At 32.4% G+C, this 20,574-nt stretch overlaps 1 protein-coding gene across 6 annotated transcripts in view; it reads left to right on the top strand.

Annotated features, from left to right (window-relative positions):
- Positions 1-20,574, top strand: part of LOC100741656 (fasciclin-1) — a 376,648-nt gene that overhangs the window by 241,376 nt on the left and 114,698 nt on the right. For all 6 annotated transcript variants that reach the window (XM_024364662.2, XM_024364661.2, XM_024364660.2 and 3 more), the window contains exon 2: positions 7,563-7,698. In XM_024364662.2, coding sequence (XP_024220430.1) covers positions 7,563-7,698 — 136 coding nt within the window. The remainder of the gene's footprint in view (positions 1-7,562; positions 7,699-20,574) is intronic.

Below are 20,574 nucleotides of genomic sequence, written 5' to 3'. Positions count from 1 at the left end.
TGTATTATTTGCCACGTTATTGCATACTCCGTTGAGTCTCCTTTATTGTAGGTCGGTCAAGTGTACATTTGTTGGATATACATATAGACCGACAGGCAAAGATTCAAGGAGCCGGAACATTCGCCCTATTAATTTGCATACTACGTTATTGTCACGCGTGGATAGTCTAACAGCGTTTCGTGAAATTACGCTAATAAAATGTTTCACGTACACTTTCCCTTATAATCTTCGACGCAATTTATTAAATTGAATTTAAGGTAAATAAGTCGGCTCACAGATGAGTTTTACTAACGCATGCAAATAATATATGTAACCCTTATATTTCCATCAGATTATATTTTGCTTGATAGCAATGAACATTTAAGCACTATTTTACAGAATGATTCTATATAATGTTTGAAATTATATGTACGAAGAAGTCCAAATAAGTAGTGCAAATAAATATTTGTCCATCCATTAATCGTCTGTTTTTTTTTTTTTTTAATTTCATCTGCTCCTGCTAAGTATGGTAATTTGAAAATACTATTTTATAAAATGCTTCCATATAATGATTCAAATTACATATATTTACATGTGTATAATATACTATTCAAAAAATATCAAGTAAGTAGTACAGATCAATATTTGCGTATGTTTGAAATACATATCTTGTGCACCTCATTTTTGTTTCTAACTTTACCAACATAATTATGACACTCGTGTCTCATTACGGTACTAATTAAATTTCAAAAAATATTTTATAGAACCCACGTAATATATTTATGAAAGCTTTTCATAATAAATGTCCAAATAAATGTAGAAATAGCATTTTGTATACACAATTTTATACTTACAAGTTTGTTTCTCAAATTTTTATTAGTGGAATTGTTTCAATGCTTCCTCAATTGATTTCACGAGTCAACATTTGTGACTCGTAACAGGTTCAATGCGAAATATGACTGCGTAGTTTGCGAACAGACCACATCCGAGCAAATACTTAAAATTCTTCTCCCTTGTAGCTATATTTCAGTTCGGTAAACACAAAAATTCGGGATATTACACGAACGATACCATTCTCGTTGAATTTGTTGAGGGTTGCGCACCATTTGCGGTTCAATGTCGTCTCCGACGTTGCGACGCGATGCACATCTCGAGCGTGGCACGGATGTATTATTCGCCAGGTTACTGCACGCGTCGTTGAACCGACTCCATTGTAAATTGGTCTGGACGCGTTTGTTGGAATGGTTGCCTAAGGGCGAGAGGACACGGGGCTTACCGCGAAAAGTCCAGGCAAAGGGTGAACCCGCTGAAACGCGATAAAAGCCCTTATATTGAATACGTGGTTCACATCTCAATATCTCGATGCACGTACTCAATGCGTTATCGATACGTCTAGCCGCTGGCTCGAAGAAAGAGTGATGGACACATAGCAGACCATCTATACATAATCTTCTATCGTTACCGATATTTGCATATAATGTTACAAAGAGCAGGTGATCTCTTTTTACAAATTTTTTTTTAATGATTGAACAAATAGAATTGGAAAATAGAACATAGGTAATTGTATAGTGACTATGAAATACTTCTTTAAGAATTAGACAAATGAAATTAGTAAATAGAACTTGAGTGTAGAGTGACTATGGTATGTTTCCTGATAAGTCACACTTTTATATTGAATATTTACTTTATACATTTTCTAAAATATTGTTCCTTATGTAAAAAAATACAATAATAACGTGGAAAATTCAAAATATAAATGAGAGAAATTAAAAAATTTAAGAGAAAGATATAGCGTAACCCAATTAAAGAATAAATTACTTAAAAAAGGAAGAAGGAGAAAAACAATCAAATCTTATGTAATGTGATAAAAATTTGAAAGGTATTAATCAAACTGTGATTAAACTACCAACGAATATTTTCATTTTATGAAAAGAATTCTTGTAAAAATTGCACTTTCATTAGTATCCTATGTGATCCAATTTTCAGCTTGTCGTTGTTGATATCGCATCCATGAGCTCAGATTACTTCGATTTCGTAAACAACCCCGTGCCACAATTTCAGGTCGTAAGCTTTGCCTGGTCCCTGTCTAGTTTACCAAAGGTTCAAGCGGATCGAAAATTTGACGTAATTTATCTCGGCTGATGAGATTCGTTGGATCCTCTAGTTGGTAACGTTAACGACCAATCGATCACTGTACCCAGTTTCCGTCAGAACGAATGACTTCTCTTTTCGTGACCAATAAATCGTTAACGCTAGAAATACCAGAGTTTATTTATACTACCCCTTTTAATATTTCTCTCAATTTCATAATTTCTTACTTTTCTGTCAGAGAATTTAATATTGGTAATTTGTAATTTGTTATAAATAATAATAACTTGCTGTAAATAATATCAGTTAGATTGTACACGAAAGTCTATCCTAACTGTTTTCACAAGAATGTTGATCTTGCGCTGTTTTTTAAAGTGAAGATATTTAAATGCTACTTTATTTCCTAATTCGATATGATTGTATACTCTGATGTGATTTCATTATGAAATTAATTCCACAATATGACCATAATTTGCATGGCTATGATGTTTTATGTTCTCTTATTGAAGTTTGCTTGTTCTCGCGCACCTGATGAATGAACCCGTATTAATTGCCCGAAGTCACGACATGTCTCCATTACTCTGGAACTCTTTGTAAAAGAACAAGTGGACGGTACATATAAGAGAGAGACCAGAACAGAGCAGGGTAAAACAGTGTTTCATCGTTATTTTTCACAAATTGGCCACGCAACGCTTTGACCTGTAGCGAAAATTGAATCAGACCGTGTGTTCTGTTACAAAACGAGAAGGAAAATATCCATCGTACCGTGTTATCCGATTATTCGTTGCTGAATATTTTCCAATTTGCGATTTCCCATGTATGAATTAATTTTTTGTCTTCCAAAATCTAGGTAAAAAAATATTCTCTCTATATTTATGATTGACCAGATATATTTTGTAAACGTTGAAAAAAGTGAACAAGTCATAGAAAGCGACGTTATTTCGGTATAACTTGATGAAATTGTTGGAAGCATCATAATCTTTGATTTAAAGGAATGTTTTATAATTACAAATACAAATATTAGATAATATTTTAATAACGACTACCATTTCCAGAATATAATATTTTACAATCTGATAATATCAGTGATAAATATCGCTATCGATATAATTTGTTCTCTTAAGAGTTCTTAATACGTATAATCTAAAAAAAATATGATCAGCTTTCGATATCAAATTTGCGATTAATAACCGAGTAACTTTCTGTTCGTGATCATGCGTGGTAATTAGTACACGACGAGATAATTGGGAAGGCGAATTCATACCGAGCTCTATTAGCTGTGCATCCAGGTCGACGAAGCTGGCAGGAAATTTCTGATTAATTAGTGGAAGTTGAACTAGGATGCGGTCGATCCACGTGGTTCGGTATTCTATAATGATTGGTTCATCTTTCAGTTATATTGTTAACTATTGCGAGTAGTCATACTATTTATTTGCAAATAGCAATTTACAGATGCATTAACATCATTTTCACATAAAATAAATTTCATATATCTTTGAATTTTGTAATAGTGCAATTCAATTCAGTATCTTTGATATCCAAATCCTTTGATTCAATCGTTCCTTCAAAAACTTGTATTTTAAATAATTTATAATATACAAATACTTCATTAAATTAATACAAGTAACAATTTGTCTGGTATCATAATACCTTTTCATAAAAAAAAATAATAATTATGAATACTAATGAAACTTTATTCCTCTCTAATGAATAAAAAATGTTACACGTCATTTTATACAAGGCACACCGCTAGCTGCTATTATGTTAATAACATCGTGCTCAGTCGTTAATTCCTAATTTTGCACAAAGCTCGTTGCTAATAACACGAGGATCGTTCATTATAAAATTCATTTAACAATCGCGACAAAGAATATAAAAAAGGGTTCTTCTTTTATGATGTTACACGTAATATAATGTCATAATTGATGTTTCAGAAAGGTTTTTTTAAGTCGTTCGTTAACTGCTTGAAATAAACGTGTAGGTTCAGGCGACGAACGAGCACGATGACGCCCGTAAACGTCGTTACGGCTGCCCTATTTCCGGACCCCTGGGACTTGCTAATTAAACTGGCTAATAGACGGTCCAGCCTTGGCTGGCCATCAATCGATTTAACTACAAATTCAATTGAACCTTACTTATTGGACGGGAAAAATAATTACTTGTTCCAAAGGTCCTCCTCGTTAGATCGATTCAGATTTTTACGTTGTCTGTGAAATTATGGTTTAACGAAAGTAATTGCGCGCCACATTCGTATTTGTAATTAAAATATATTAATATGTTCCGTGCAATATATGTATAGGCACTGGTATGAATGTACGCATAAGAATATGAATTCCAATAAAAATTTGTTATTTACACATCTTATCATATGTTTGCGAATATCGAACATTCTTTATTTTCAAATATCACATATATTTCTACAGTAATTACTAAAATCTTGTATAATCGGATTTACAAGATGATTTATAAAAAATATTACTATGAACGAATACCTATCGAAACAGCGAATAAAAATCCTGAATCTATAAAAGCTTTTTTTTGGTATTTATATATGTGCAATGTAACACATTGAAATTTAGTAGTATTCTTTAAATGGTCTTGTGAAATAAAAGGGTTAAATTTAATTGTTTATAAATTAAATTTACCACATATAAATGTGACTAGTATAATTCGTAATAACAATTACGACCAGAAACAACTATTTCCTCAAGGAAATATTTATCAAGAGTTATGTGTAAGATAAACAAATCTGGTAGAGGAACAGATTATTTTTAATATGTTTCTCAATGTAACAATGATATTACATAGAAGTGATATGTAAAATATGTGATGCGTTTCGTAATATTCGAAAGGAATCCTTTGAGGAATATGTTAAACTCGACTTCCATGAAACGACTAAAACGTATATAAAATATAAACTGGAATCGTATAGAAGATTTCCACAAGTCGAAGATTCCATGAGTATTCAATTTGTACAAAAGAAGATCGTAGGTATCTCAAAGCAAACTAAGTTGAATAAATCAAAGACTGTTTCAGAAGCAACAATTTGATACGGCGACATGAAAGCCAGACAGACGCTGTCTGGCTTTTGTTTTTCTGCTCTTGCTCTTTTATTACGACAGAAGGCACTTTTAAAAGAGAGAAATGTCAAACGCGAACCGAATGAAATTCTGAGGAGCGATGAAATTCCATGAAATACGAATCGCCTATAAAAACTCTTTTAATCTTATACATCGTTTCAATGTATAAAATAAAAAACTAAAAGACATGTTTATGGGATGCAATATTGCGTCCAACTGAAAGGACTCGTTTTATTATCAAATATCCTAGATATTTTGAAAATATAAAATTTCTTTTAATATTATAGTGAATAGGAAATAGTCTTTGTTTTTGTTCTTTCTTCAAGGAAATAAATCAATTATTTGAACTAGAATTTCTATTAATTAACTTTTGATTTTTTTATATTCTTATATATGGTGATATTCTTATAGAATATTCCATTTCTGTCATCCAAATGTTCTTCAAGTGCCACTATGACTCGATTCTCACTATTAGATTGTTTCTCGTTAAAAAATTTTATAAAAATGTGGAGAAATTATTAGTCATATACAAAGAAGGTTATGAGAACTATTTTTATCACACAAATTTTATATAAATAACTTTGCTACAAGTTATACATAAGATAGGACCAAAATCATAATAAACATACGTATTAAAATTACTCCTATCATACTACTCAAATCACTTTCGTAACACTATTTCGTTCAATAAAAAGTTTCTAATCTGTGAATACTATAATTTCACATAATAGCGTGATCTTAACAACGTCTTAACAAAAACTTGATGGTATAGGGCAGTAACGCAGCGAAGGTACATTTGACGGTCTCTGAAAATAAAGCAAATGATAACCTGTAGAATTATGTTATTATCTTTAGGAAAGGATACACTTTCGTCGGGGTTTTTCTGACACGTAATTCACCATGTTTTTCCATCTGCGGAGAAGAAAACGTGACTCACGACGCACGGGTATAATATTTTCCCCGCTTTGACTTGGCACAGGGTTAATTGCGCATTGATAACTAACGAGCTTCCTTTGTGCAAATTTTCGGTGGAGACGAAAGATCCCAGCAAATTTCATTCGACGCGCCGGATTAAGCGCTTTTGCCCCAGCCTCTGGAACGCGAATCGCTAATTCGCTATGCACAATCGTAAGTTTAATCCAGCGTGACTCGACTTACATATTCCACATATTACTTCTTGCGCTATGATACCTATACGCTCGCAATCTGACAGAAAATCGATAAATGCTTCTTTCGTTTCCTCTTTCATAATGCCACTAATGCGATAACGTCTACATGACTGTACATCAGCGAAAAGTTGAAATGATAGTTTTTCATTTTCGTTAATCATTTCGAACATCATATAGGGTTTACTTCAGATGTACAAGTATCTATAATATTTCTATTCTTTTTTAATGGATACGTTTTAACATCGCATTAAGTACACCTATCTGTGTGATTATTAGCGACGATGATAAAAACTGAGAATACTCTGGAAATTATATTTTATTATAGAACATCGTATCCTTCAGAAAAGAAAAAACTTTTGAAACTTAATTACTTTCGCGGAGATCTTCATTTAGAGTTTCCTTAATCTGGAATTTAGAATGACGCTGTATATTTAGAACGGTTTAAAAGAATATCTATGATATTTCTGTAAAATTCTACAAAATCTACCATTTTTGTGATCATGCATTATAAACTGAATTTTATTCCCTTATAACAAAAATTAGTTGAAAAATTCAAGTAATAAACGATGTGAGGATGAAATAGCTTTTTAACGATTTTTTATTATTAACGGTTTGACTTTTAATATACTTGATAATTATATTATATTTTCTATATTTTACAAACTGGAACATTATATAAAATATGTAGTATTGCATATATTGATATTGCATAAATTCATATTGATTGCGTCAACTTCCCAATTTAACTTGCACACTAATTTGGCTGCTTATTGTTAACATTAAGTTTGTGCATACGAAATATCACTTTTCCAAAATATGGATAAAACTTGAAGCTTTGCTCGGTGAGAATAACGCACATAGCGAGTAATATTGACCGGTTAAATTTAAATTTCGAAAAAATATTGTATATGCGCCAACCTGATATATATGCTCATACGTATATGTGCATTAAGAAGTTTTGAAACATTCCCGCTTTTCACAGAATTTGAATATTTAGTGTAAATTTATCTCCATTCAGCTACATGCACTTTCTGGTAGAAGATGTAATATATCGAATAAAACATTCTTTGGTGTGTTTTAATGATTATCGAATTTGTTACAAATATGGAAAAAATACAATAATGTAATATAAAATACAAATATATCTATTAGAATAGACAAAATAGACAAAAATATAATATAAATAAATATAATAATTCTCTCAAGATTTTTTCAAGTAATAATCTGTATACTCTTTTTGTTGCAGTTTTATCAGTTATTGGAAGCAAGTCAGGTAGCTAACACCACGCTCACGTATCGTCACGTGACGGTTTTCGCGCCAACAAATCGAGCTTTCCAAAAGTACAGCGGAACTACGAAAAACTTGGTTCTCTACCATATGTGTAAGTACCTTGCGTGTTCTTGTCACGTTCATCCGAAGGTTTTTAAAAAGACTCGGGAAGTGTTTGCCTCGTTTTCACCGAAAGAAAAAGAAAAATGAGACATTAGCTCGTTTGTGCATTTAAAAAGTATTTGGCTTGGATAGTCCATACTTTTTCTTTACTATTGTTGTACTTAAAAGTTTAGGAACATAGTGGATGTAAGATATATTCTATTTGAAATGTTCTGTATATTCTTTTATATTTTTTATGTACAAAATTAGCTACAAGCATTACATAGTTTTACTCTAAAGTCACTGAAGTGGTGGAAATATTCGATTCCTTTTACTTCAAACTATATTTCCTAAAATTACATGTAATTCGAGATTCTAATATTGATGCTTTCTTGGTGTTGAATTACAAAACCGTTCCATCATTCGCAAACGTGCTCACAAATACGACGATCATGTTCATTTTAGAAGCTTCTCCAATCGTCTTTTGTTCTGTCTGTATAGTAATTAATACGTTGTACATCTTAATAATAGATGATATACACAATAGATTGGGAAATTTACGAAAATTTTATTAAACGGAAGACTCAGAATTATCCTTTAACACATTCGCTATTAAAAAAATACGTAAATTAATTAGATTTAATTAGAATTAATTAGATATCAATCTAATCACGAATATAAAATTACTCTTTGTCAAGGTATTCTACACTTATACATTAAAGAATCAAATCTTATCCTTAAACATCGAATTCATTTTTGGAATAATTTAAATACGTTGTCGGTATTCAAACACATTTATCTTTTCTTTCTGTTTTCTTACAACCCTCAAATTCCAAATTGTTCTTTGATCTTCCCAAAGATCTGTATACGTATAGAATTTGACTAACAACAACCAAATTCTTATCTACCACTAGTAATATCATTTATCGTGTGATTTATTCAAACACGTTTAACCCATTTCTTGGGTTCTTATAGTTACACGTCAGACTAATCAATACATTAATCCCATGAATTTCGGAATATAGCTCTTTGATCTTCGAAGATACGCTACATACGTATATATGCGGGCTTATATACGCGTATTCGGTGCTCATCGACGTGTCTACATGTAAAATGACGATAGACTTAGCCGCAAAGGGAGATTCGATTGAAAATACATCAAATATGCACAGGAGTTGCAACGCGTGTAACCGTAATTCAAGGTCCTTCGACGATGCACACGAGGATACCGCACGTTCCGACGCATTTGCGATTCTACAATACACCCTATATACACATTTAGATCGATGGTCATTCGATTCCGACCATCTTCGAAAATGTAACAGCGTGTATACGTCGTGGTTCAACATGATGCATTACATTCGTAACTCCAGTATCTCATATCGTTTTGCTTTGCCATATACTAAGCATCCTTTAATAGTTTTCGCATAGACTGATCCATGAAAGTGTTTGGACACATACCATAAGAAACTTTTATGGATGTATTGTGTGTGTTTTATGAAACATTTTGACATTTTATTAGCACTGTAATGAGACACGACTATCGCGATTATATTGATAAAATGTTGAGATGAACCTGAAAATGTGCACCACCCGTTCTATGTTTATACATATACATAGAAATTATTACGCAGAAGTAACTCCCGTATTAGTTGCGTTTCGTTACAATATGAACGAAATTTCAAAATGTTATGTATAATACACGTAATATACTTGCATAAAGCTTCTGTAAGTTTTCAAATGGGTACATTTGCGAGCTACTGTATACGCTGTCGTTTAAAAGTAGGATTTAAAATACAATACATTTCACGTCAATTGTAAAAATTCTGTTAATTTTAAATAACTTAAATAATAATATGAATTTCCTCCTCGCAAAGAATATCATCTATCCTACGAAAATATTCATCGAGTAAAATTGATAACCGAGAACCAAAACCAGTTATTCTATTATGCATTATACATACGTTCATCTGCTAAGTTTTGGATTCAATGCACGCGTATTACTTATGTATAACAACTTCACAATGTCAACAGTCTGCGGCTCGTCTCCGGTGACTTCTCAATTCTGAACTGATCGATCCCTGACAATCTGAGTTGCGCGCTATCCTTCACGGTGGTTGACTACCATAGCAGCCGTATTCAAAGCTTGAATGGAATCGAGACCGCACACGATTAAATTCTCCCCAACCCGTGTTATCCAATCGTCTAAGAGGAAATCGCTTCATCTCTGTCTCTACTAGGAAATGTTCCTTTTGTTGATGCAGATAACGCGAACCTATAGAGTATTATCGAGAATCATAGGTGTAAGACAATCATTTGTTCCTAATTGGAATTTGGTACGATGCAAATTTCAATAATTCGGTGGAACCGTCAACAACGCTTGTTATTAGTAGACTGCTAATCTTCATGCATTTATAGGAAATTTGAGACTACAAAATAATACAAAATGTACATAATGTAAAAATATATAAATATCCACGGTATACTGCTTTTCATAATACTTGATAAGTGAAATAATTCCTTACCATGGTCCTACTTTTTTAATTATATTTTCAAAAATATGATTTAGTATAAAAATCCACAGTCCACTTGTTGTATATTTAAGACAATTATTCATACTGTATATTAAGTTTTTACCAACTTTATGTTTGCGATAAATGTCTCGTAACTTTCATATACATTTTCGGATTGGTTTAAAATTCTACTAGTATAACCACGATAGTCGTGTCTCTTCACGGTATCGATGATATTTCAAAAGACTTTGTAGAATATACGCAATATGTTTATAAAAATTTTCCATGGTAAATGTTCAAATACTTTCATAAGCTATTGTATGTATTTTCAGAAACAAACGTTATTACCAACAATCCTATCGTAATTCGAATCGTATCGTAATTTCAGAAATCTCGATCGTAATGAACATGTAATAATTGAGAAATATGAAGTAAAATTGTTTGGCTTAAGAGATTTCAACGTGTCTGGTCGATAGGTCAAGCTGCCAACGAGGTATCCAAGCGAGTCGTTGGTAATAATTGACAGAGCAGCGTGATAGCATCATATATTCTGACACAGTGGGGCTACTATGAGGGATTGGTCGACTGCTGTAAATCGCTATAATGCGCCGTCGTCGGCGCACCGGCGCGAGATTGCAGAGGTAACGCTGCATTAACTAAGGAAGAACGGCTTTAGGGAACGAACAGAGACCTCCGATGGGATTAATGTCACTGACAGGGTCACAATGCGATTGATAAGGCTTCCAATTACTACACATAGATAACGGAAGACTCCGGGAATTTCGAATATTAATCTTAATTTAATTCGGTAGGAATTATCGAAATTATTAAAATTCCAAGTGTTAATTATAGTACTGTGGTAAATTAAAAGTATATGTATAATGCGCAAGCAACTTCATGGAAAGTATAAATTCGGAGAATTTATTTCTAATTAGTCGAAAATGACGTAGTATTAAATTATTCTAATTTTATCATAGAAGCATTAGAATTTCTAAAAAGATAATTCAATGTTTACACTTAGCTCAGATTTCTTCCTTTCCTAAATTAAAACATTCAAGCGAATTTAAATTCTCTTCTCTAATCATGCACTATCATTTCATTATATTATTTATTATATTCTTTATATTATATTCCTTATTAATAATAATTCTATCCAAATCGAAATTACGAATAAAATCTACTACACATCATTCAAAGAATTTCCTCAAAATTCTTAGCACATCATTCTTTTTGACAAATAAGTTCGTAATTGTGAAAACAGAGATTGGATAAAGAAGAAATGCACATCTGGCATATAAATATACTAAATCCTTGATTTTATAGTGATATCCGGTTTTATACGGCGATTTCCTATGTTCAGCGGCCCCTTCGTGTCCCGAGGCATTTTCACGATTGCTGGCGAAGAAAGTGCGCGCGCGAAGGAAACAAGGAATTAAGAAGGGCGTTGCCGTTTTATGAAGAAACTTCCTTTGCGCGTTTAAGATGCCTCGAGCGACAAGAGAAGGGAAAGATGTCCGGGTTCTTGAAGTTACCCTTTGAACGACAAAAATTTCATTCCCAGTTCAATTTCGCTGCCAAATGAAAAACTTGGTTCTTACAATTAAGGGCGATTTTATTCAAACTGTTATTCTTCGAATGTATTAAATCGGTATACGTGGAATACTTAATTTCGCATACGTGTAAAATCATTTAGAATTTTGTATGAATTCTATCAACGTAGAATTCTACTAATTTAGAATTTACTAAATTGAATACTCATTATAACACAGATTATATAACAGTAGCAGCTACGATTGTTAAACATTCAGAGTCACGGATAAAAATAGTAATAATAAATAAATATTGACTATTTTAGAAACCATATAAATTTTCCGAAGTAATTTTCGATTTAAAGATTCATGATATTCATATGAAGTTTTATTCGGTTCGATTAAACGTTTTATTTTTATGCTGTCATTATTCGAGCACAATTTTTTCGTTTAGTCGATTTAAATTCAATGGGCATGCGAAATTATAAATTCTATCGATTTTATTTCAAGCGCCGTTCGTAGTCATTTTATTTCTATGTCATACTATACAAAATAGCGAAGTATTTAACATGAAATTTCAAATTATTTTCATAATTCGTTAATAGTTTGAAAATACTCTGTTTTACATAAAATTAAGTATTACAGTCTATCGGAATATCTCGATAAATATCGCAGAGTTAAATATCGTGAAACTAAGGGCGTTAATAGTGAAACATTGAAATTCCAATATTATATTACTGTACATAATAAATATAAAAATTTAAGAAGAATAAATAAGTGTAAGTATATCCACAAACAAAACGAGAAGATTTTAAAAGCAATCTCAGCAACCCAGTCAGAGAAGTAGCATAGTGACATCTCAGACCTGACAAATGGAATAAAACGGTATAAAGTCATGCAAGTAGAACAGATCAGCGCTTTACGAGACAAGTGAAACAGTTTGATATACAAAATACTTCGACTGAAAAATATAAGTACAATATTTTTAAACTTACGCAAACTGAATGGAATCTTTCAGTTTATATGACACGGGTAAAAATTGTGCAAAAATATGTGTATACGGACAGCATAAAAATATATAAAAATTGTTCAAAAATTGTTCTCTACTGAGAAAAGAGAATATCTACCACCGGAGTCGGAGAATGTTCAAGGGGAATAGGTAGCGACCTTCATTACGTCTTCTTCGCGTTTAATCCACGATGAATACCGGCGTCGAGGGGTGAAACAAGGAGTGCGTTCCCCGTGTGAAGATGGGTACCTCTGGGTATTTGTAACTTTCGTCGCCGACAGCCAGGCTGAGCCACTGACGAATAATCGTCATTCACGAGGTATATTTCTTTTTAGACTCCCCTCTGACTGGCCCCGCGCTTAGACACCAACCAACCCTTCGAATACTTGAAATACTCGAGGGTTCTCTTCGCGGGAGGTAACGAGAAACGCAGCTCGATTAAGATGTGAAAAAACTTCCTCGCATTAAGAAGAATCTGCGAACGACAGTCCGGTTTTTTTCGATAAGAAATTGGTTCAAGTTCTAATTTGTAATTTGTGAAATAAATAACGCGCTGCGTGGTACTGTTGGTCGAATTAAATTCACCGAAGGAAATAAATTCGCTTCTGTGGGATGCTGGAGTTTTGTTATCGACATGAACTAGGAAAAATATGAGGTAGTTGGAAATTATTTTTGTAAGACCATGATTTATCTTATTAATAGACTCCTAGTATTTATGCAATTTCATATTTTTATGAATGAACTTAAGGAAATGGAATCTAGATGAAAATTTATTTTAGTCGCTTAATATTGTAAGAAATATTTTATGTCGGTTAAAACTTCATTAGGTGGAATATTTTATTTCAATAAAGAATATATCCTTGTATGTGATGTGAATTTTTTATAATTTTCAATTTTTCTAAAAATGTACGACAATTCATGTAATAGTATGATACAAGGTATAACATACTACATATAATTCACATAATAACAGTCTATTTATTGATTATTGATAATGTGGTATATAATTGTTAGATATCTACAATATGCTTGTATTATAAAAAATATATAAAATATACAAAAGGCTCGCTGATTCGTCTGGTAATACCTTTGAAAAACTGAAATTCGTTCTAACTCGACCATCACTCTACATCGCGAGTTTATGTTAAACGAAAGATAAGATTTCATCGCTAAAGATCTATAATTTTCTCTTATCAAAAACATAGTACTATTTAGTTTACTATATCCATGCGTAAACACGCATAAGATCATCGCTAAAAAAAATAGACGTGCGCCAGCCACTTCAAAATAAGTGTCCGGAACTGTGAAGAGATTCGGGTGACTATATGCCGACAGGCGTCCGCAATGGTAAAATGACTTGGGCGGCTGTTTGCCGACACTCGTCCGCAGAGGGTTAAGTATTTGATATTCGTTCTGTATCGAGAGCAAAGTATCGATTTATATGGCCTTAGAAATGAAGGTTCAGGGTCTGGCAATCGCGGTGCCTATTGTTCCAGCGTAAACTATTTAACATCGATATTGCTCATTGAAGAAACATTTTACTTCCTGAATGTAATGTATTTCGTCAAGTTAAAAAGAATACATTTCTCCTTATTTCGAAGAAATGAGAAAGTTATTTCGAAAGGAATTTTGTAGTAATTTAGTTGAAAGTTAATACTCATTATGGTTTATGGAGAAAATATATCCAAAAAGTTATGAAAGTTATTTTTTAAATAACTGAATTGTGAGATAGATTGAGAAATTAGAGAATCTGGGAATTAAAAACCCAAAAAATCCATGAATCATAGAATTAATGAACTAAACAATTGCACAATTAAAAAAAAATTGGAGAATAATTTCATTGTTTACTCTAGTATTTTACATTTTTGAAAGATGTTTATTTCATACTGAAAAATGTTACACGTTAAAAACATTTCCAATCTTCAAAAGCTTTATAAACTTCACTGTCATTATCAATGTTACACTCTGCATTGTCGACGTACTTTTTATTCGTTTTCCAGAAGAGAAATATTAAAAAAAAATGTAAAATAATAACTGAAACACCACTGCACATGATATATACCCAAATAAAAAAAATTCGTACAATACGTTTCAGCTTATCTATTTTTTAAAAAGCCTGAAAATTGTTAGATTTAGAAGATTGCTACTTTAACAGAATAACTCTTATATTAAAATCAGAAAAAAAAATATAAAAAATATTTGTCTAATCCATAATGCTGTCATTATATCAATTAACTTTTCAAGAGTTGATAAACTACATCTAATATTATCTCGAAGTCATCTGAGAGTTGAGTCATAAATATTCCTCAGAGGCGGAGTAGAATACCACTTGTTATCGATGAAAAATTATCCAACCCTCTTCTAGTGACTCACCCAATATAGAAGTGAAATACACGTAAGCGAAGAAGTAACAAGAGCCGCGTTCTTTCTATGCAGTCACGAATAGAAAGGGAAGGAACAGTTGGTCGGTATAACGTATCCCTTGAAAAAGTTTCACGACAAGTTAATAGAAGACTGCGAGCAACTAGCAGTATCGAAGAAATAGTACGCTTGGTTAGAAGAAGTAAGATTGATCATAATATTCCCAACGACCACTGTCTCTAACTTTAACTAAACGAAGGACATTAGTTCGACAAAGCTGTTGTTACGAGTAAAATACAGTGTCTAAATCTCCCTAATATCCGGAAGTTTTATTAACCAAAGAGAATGTCTGTTAGTAAGAGACGTATTTTCCTGTCGCAAATACTATTACTACTAGCGTATGAATATTATGGGAGAAAAACACGATAACGAAATTTTTGTTGGCTTTTTTAATTTTAATATTTTTATATGATTAAACAGAAAGATTTTAATATCTTTAGCAAGATGATTTTGGTATGAAATAGTTGAAATTGAAAGCAGCTTGTTTGTAAAGCAGATTACCGAGGCAAACAATATATTAATACCTCCTATATTTTAATATTACAACGAGCAATATTTCGATTAATTTGACATTTGCGCTCTTGGATTTGAAATTTAATATCACAAAAAGCAGTATATTTTAAGATCCCTAACAAGTCGATTACAAAAAGCTTCACCACGATACTCTTCGCTGGATAAAGAGACACATGCAAAAATATTTGCCAATGTTATTCCACCAACAACTATCTAAATAAGTTAGCTTGAACGAAAGCCAAATCTTCCATCTTGCTAAAGCAGAGAGAACTGTGTCTTCCGTAATATTAAACGCTCCGCGTGTCGGTAAATTTACTCGTACAAAGTTAAAGAGTTGGAAAGCGCACGAGCCGGGGTAAAAGGAGGAAAGGGAAAATCAGGCCAGGTTTGGAATAGGAGAAACGAAAAGAGGAGAAGGTACACGTTCGTCAGGCGACGAAGAGAAACGCGAACTTTGGCCTTAAGGGGTAACTTAACTGTTCGGGCGTTCGCGTGAAACTTAAGAACAGTGTATAGACGAGGCTAGACGAGACGAGAGAAGACTTTGGAGGACCTCCAACTAAGAAGGAGAACCTGGTTACATGGTGCTCGACGTAGCAGAGAACAAGCCGGTTAGGGCTGCGACACATCTTGCGGCTCTTAGCCACAGGCCAAGCTCCTTGCTTCCTTGCCATTGTTTGTCTTGTTACTGACTGGAGAATTTCAAACTCGTTCGACCGGGCGAAATCACATTGTAATCAGAGCTATTGTACTAGAAAATCTTCTACTCACAGCGCTGTTAGTTAACCAACCTCAACACTGCGACACACGCAACTGTGCCTCATATTAAACTATATATTGGAATTGATGAGGGTCGCCTGCTATAAAGTTTACGCTTTGGACAATTGTTTGATGTGAAGAAAGATGGAGGTTTGATGTTGTAGTAATAAGTTGAACGATAGAGCAATGTATCAGGAAGTAGGTTATTGGTTTCCTAGGTATTTTGAGTTAAGAATATTCTTAATTATTCAAAATTCTTATGTTAAGAATATTCTGATTATTCAAAATTCTATGTGATGGAATGATACATAAATTACATCATATGACACATATCCTGTTTATACAATGGCTACAGGAAGTATTTGCATAAAATTTTTATTATAGCACTTACATATAAATTAATTAGATTTAAATACCAGTAGTAGTTTTTTCATATGATTAGAAAAAAGCTCCATATAAAGAGAAATGTAAAGCCTGATAAAAAGACGTATTCTTCCTCTGTATCTATTTCTGAATATTGTACAAATGTTGATTATTATCAAATTAGTCGTTCCATTTGTTTTATACAAAATTTCTTGAATCTATCACTTTGTATTGTTGAAAGGTAATACATCTCTCCACACAGATCTTTTTGCCTTCTCAATTAGTTGTAAAGCACGTTACAGTATCCTCTTGTAGCTATCAAATCATATAAAAATCGCAAAATTAGCAAATATAGACTTATTATCCTCTTTTCTCTCATCTGGTCTTCAATTGACTATTATTAAACATTAAACGTGCTTATATGAGTTCTCTCCCTGTGATCTTCAAATTTAATAAACACAATTCTACGATATTACGCGTTTTTATTTCGTTTTCATCGAAGCATCGTAAATTATTTCACGATTGTCGAGCGAATTGCTTGACTGAATTTCTCTAGAGACTGCCCAGTGGGTGCTTTGCGTAAATAATTGAAAGCAGGTCCACAAAGTTCGACGAAATAAAACGGTTGAATCGATATTATTCGGGTCGGGGGCAATTTCTCAAAGTAACTTACCGTAAGAACGGTTAGCCACTTATTGACGACTGATTCCGCGAACTCGATGCTGACCGAGGTAAAACAATAAACAAAAAACTTCCGGCAAAAGTTACCGCGGAAAGGAACTTTGCGATCTCGACTTTTGATTAAATAACAAACCGTACCGCCTGGAAAATCGAGTCGTTTTAAGTGATACCACTCTATTCAGTAACCTTCGAGGAACTTGCGAGAGTTACAACTTCCCGAAACTATTGAATCCTGTACCATTTCAATTCAACTTGGTGATTGTACAATTTTGTAATCGAATTAATAGAAATCACACAAAATACTCATAGACATTTTCAAGTCTGGACTAATCATCCAATAAATGGCACAAAGTTAGTTTCTATGTAGAATCCACAAATGTTCGGAGACAACATTTTCAAATCTAGGCGAATCGTTTAACGAAGGGAAACTAATTTCGTTTAGAATCAATTTTTAATTCCATTTTTAGGATCAATGAAAAATCAATCTTTTCTACTTCAGGCTGCTAGTAAAGGAGAATTCAATGAATTTAAATGCATTTTTCTAAGTAAGCGTTAGAAACAGAAACTGCAGAAGATGATATAGAAAAATATAAATGATAAAATCTCTCGAAGAATCTGTTACAAAATATCTCTTGAAGATGAAGGAAAGATATATATTCACGAAAAAGATGAAACAAGTCTCCATCGAAGTTCCAAATGTTCGATAAAAAAAACCAGACATTATTTCGTTTTCAAGTTAAAGATTTCATTTTCCAATTTAATAATAATTTTCAATCTTCCACGAAGCCTGACATCGAATTGTCAGAAACAATTTTTAAAGCTGGATATTAAATGATTATTCGATTTGATGAAGAAGGCCGAGTCGAGCTTAACCACTCCGCCAAGTTTACAGAAATTTTGTACATCGCGAAAAGTTTCACAATTAGTCTTGGAAGTTTCATAATTTTGCAACTTTGGCCGTCTTGTTTTGCTGCAGCACATTAGTGTGCTCGGTTTAATTTATCATTTCACCTCCACTCGGAACTCAACTTTCTCTTCTCCGCCTCATTCTTTCCGTCTTTGCTTCTTTCTACTTGTTCACTTAGCGATTCTCTTTCTTTTTCTTTACGTTCTTTTCTTTTCAGTTTGCCTGTCTCAATCTCGCATGCTGCGCAGTGTTTATAAAAACAAATTAAATCTCAATCTTGGTGAAGCCACGCTTGAAAAATAATGGAAATTAAAAAACGATGCTTAAATAAACTTTATAACTGTGGTGTTATTACAAACGGGAAAAGATAAATTTTAAAGTCAGTTTTCCTATAACGTAAATTGTGTACAACAATTTAATTTTTGATTCTTACGAATTTTTTATAAGAAAACATGATGAAATCTGTGAACGACGAGCTTTTATTAATGATAGTTTCATAACGACTTAACTTGTTATATACAATATGTAAAACAGTAAATTGGACGAATTAATCATTCTTTTATTATCGTTCGCTAGTTTATCTTTTTGTTTAATCAGTCTCCTATGTCATGGTTTTTAATTAAGAAAATTACACAATTTTAATTTGTACGTATCTTCTGTTGTGATCTTACATGTGCCCTGCTCTTTCGTCTTCTCTTCAGATTCATTTCTTTGTACAATAAAGATCGTCTATCGTTATTATAATATCGGGCAGTTTCAAGAATGACACGGCTAAGAAAAATGAATTTTTCAAGAAATGAGATTTTAATGTAAAAAATGATCACTGGTTCGATGATTTAGTAATGAAAAATTTGCTTTCCATTGTGATTTAAATAATATTCTTAGATTTTATTATAAATAATACAATTCATTAAATAATTATCATATTGCTATCCTAGGAAATAGCTCATTTTTCGAGTTAATTTATTAGATTTAATTAAAAATGCATCATAAATTTCTTCAGAAATTCAACTTTAATTTTATAACTTCACTTTTTCTTGAATTTATTCTCCCCTCCTTTTAAAAAATTTATTTGAAGAAAACAATTACAAAATAATTCCTCACGCACTCGTATGTTTCAATTCTACCAAATGTCCAAACTGCACAAATTGTGAATGTAAAGAATTAAATAAAAAAAAAAAACTCGTATGTTTCTTGTTAGCTTGCAGGAACGTCTTTCTTAACATAATTACACATTTAGTGCTACTTCAGAACTGAAACGTGGAGTGCACGTCAGATGTTAGGCTTCTTCAAACGTTCTTCGATAGATGTTTGCCGACGACACGTAATTTCAGCTTGTAGTGTTTATGTTCTTGCGATGGCTGATGTTTCACGCGATGCTTACGCTTAAATACACTAACATTATCGATTTTTGTCAACGCTCTGAAACTATGAATGTGCAATGTCTATTTAGTCGCATACAACGAGTAAATATTGTATTTTATTATCGTAAATTCTAAAATGTCCCATTTTCCTGGCAAGGAAAAGCATCGTTATAGAGATATAAATTCTTATTATGTTAGAATCGTGTTTGCGGGTCATTTGTCTAGCTATCTACCAACAAAAAAACATAATATTTTCCAATGGTTTACTCACAGAACTTCAATAGTCAAATTACAAGTAAAATTCCTATATGTATTACCGTGTAGATAATGAATAAAAAGTTTCACTATTGTTTCCATTGTCATTTATCATTAGCAATAACTAGTCGGATATAATGTAAAGATATAAATATAAACACTACGCCAAGCATACACCGCGATGTGATGAAGGTATTGATAATGATTTTGACTATTCCCTCAAATTTTGCCAACTAGATTTAATAATATTATAATTTTTAACGTATCTTTAATTAATGTACGAAAAATCACGGAGGTACATTTCGGTACCTTTTTTAAAACTCAGTTCAAAGTTGATGGACGTTTAAACATAAGAAATTAGGATGTTAATTTTGTAAAAAAAAATTACTTGCCAGTATGAAAGCTAACCATAACTTACAATGATACTAACCATAACTTATCAGTAAATTTCTAACATTATTTCTGACAACAAACTGGCGAATTTAATAAAAATTATGAGTAGTATTAAAATCTACGCCCACTTCTTTGTATTTGAGATATAAAAAATTACCATTCATAGGCTTCAGTGTTTG

This window comes from Bombus impatiens, unplaced genomic scaffold (genome assembly GCF_000188095.3).
Source record: "Bombus impatiens unplaced genomic scaffold, BIMP_2.2 scf_0102, whole genome shotgun sequence".
Taxonomy (NCBI): Eukaryota; Metazoa; Arthropoda; class Insecta; order Hymenoptera; family Apidae; genus Bombus; species Bombus impatiens.
Note: the sequence above shows the minus strand (reverse complement) of the source record. Positions and strands in the feature narration are given on the sequence as shown.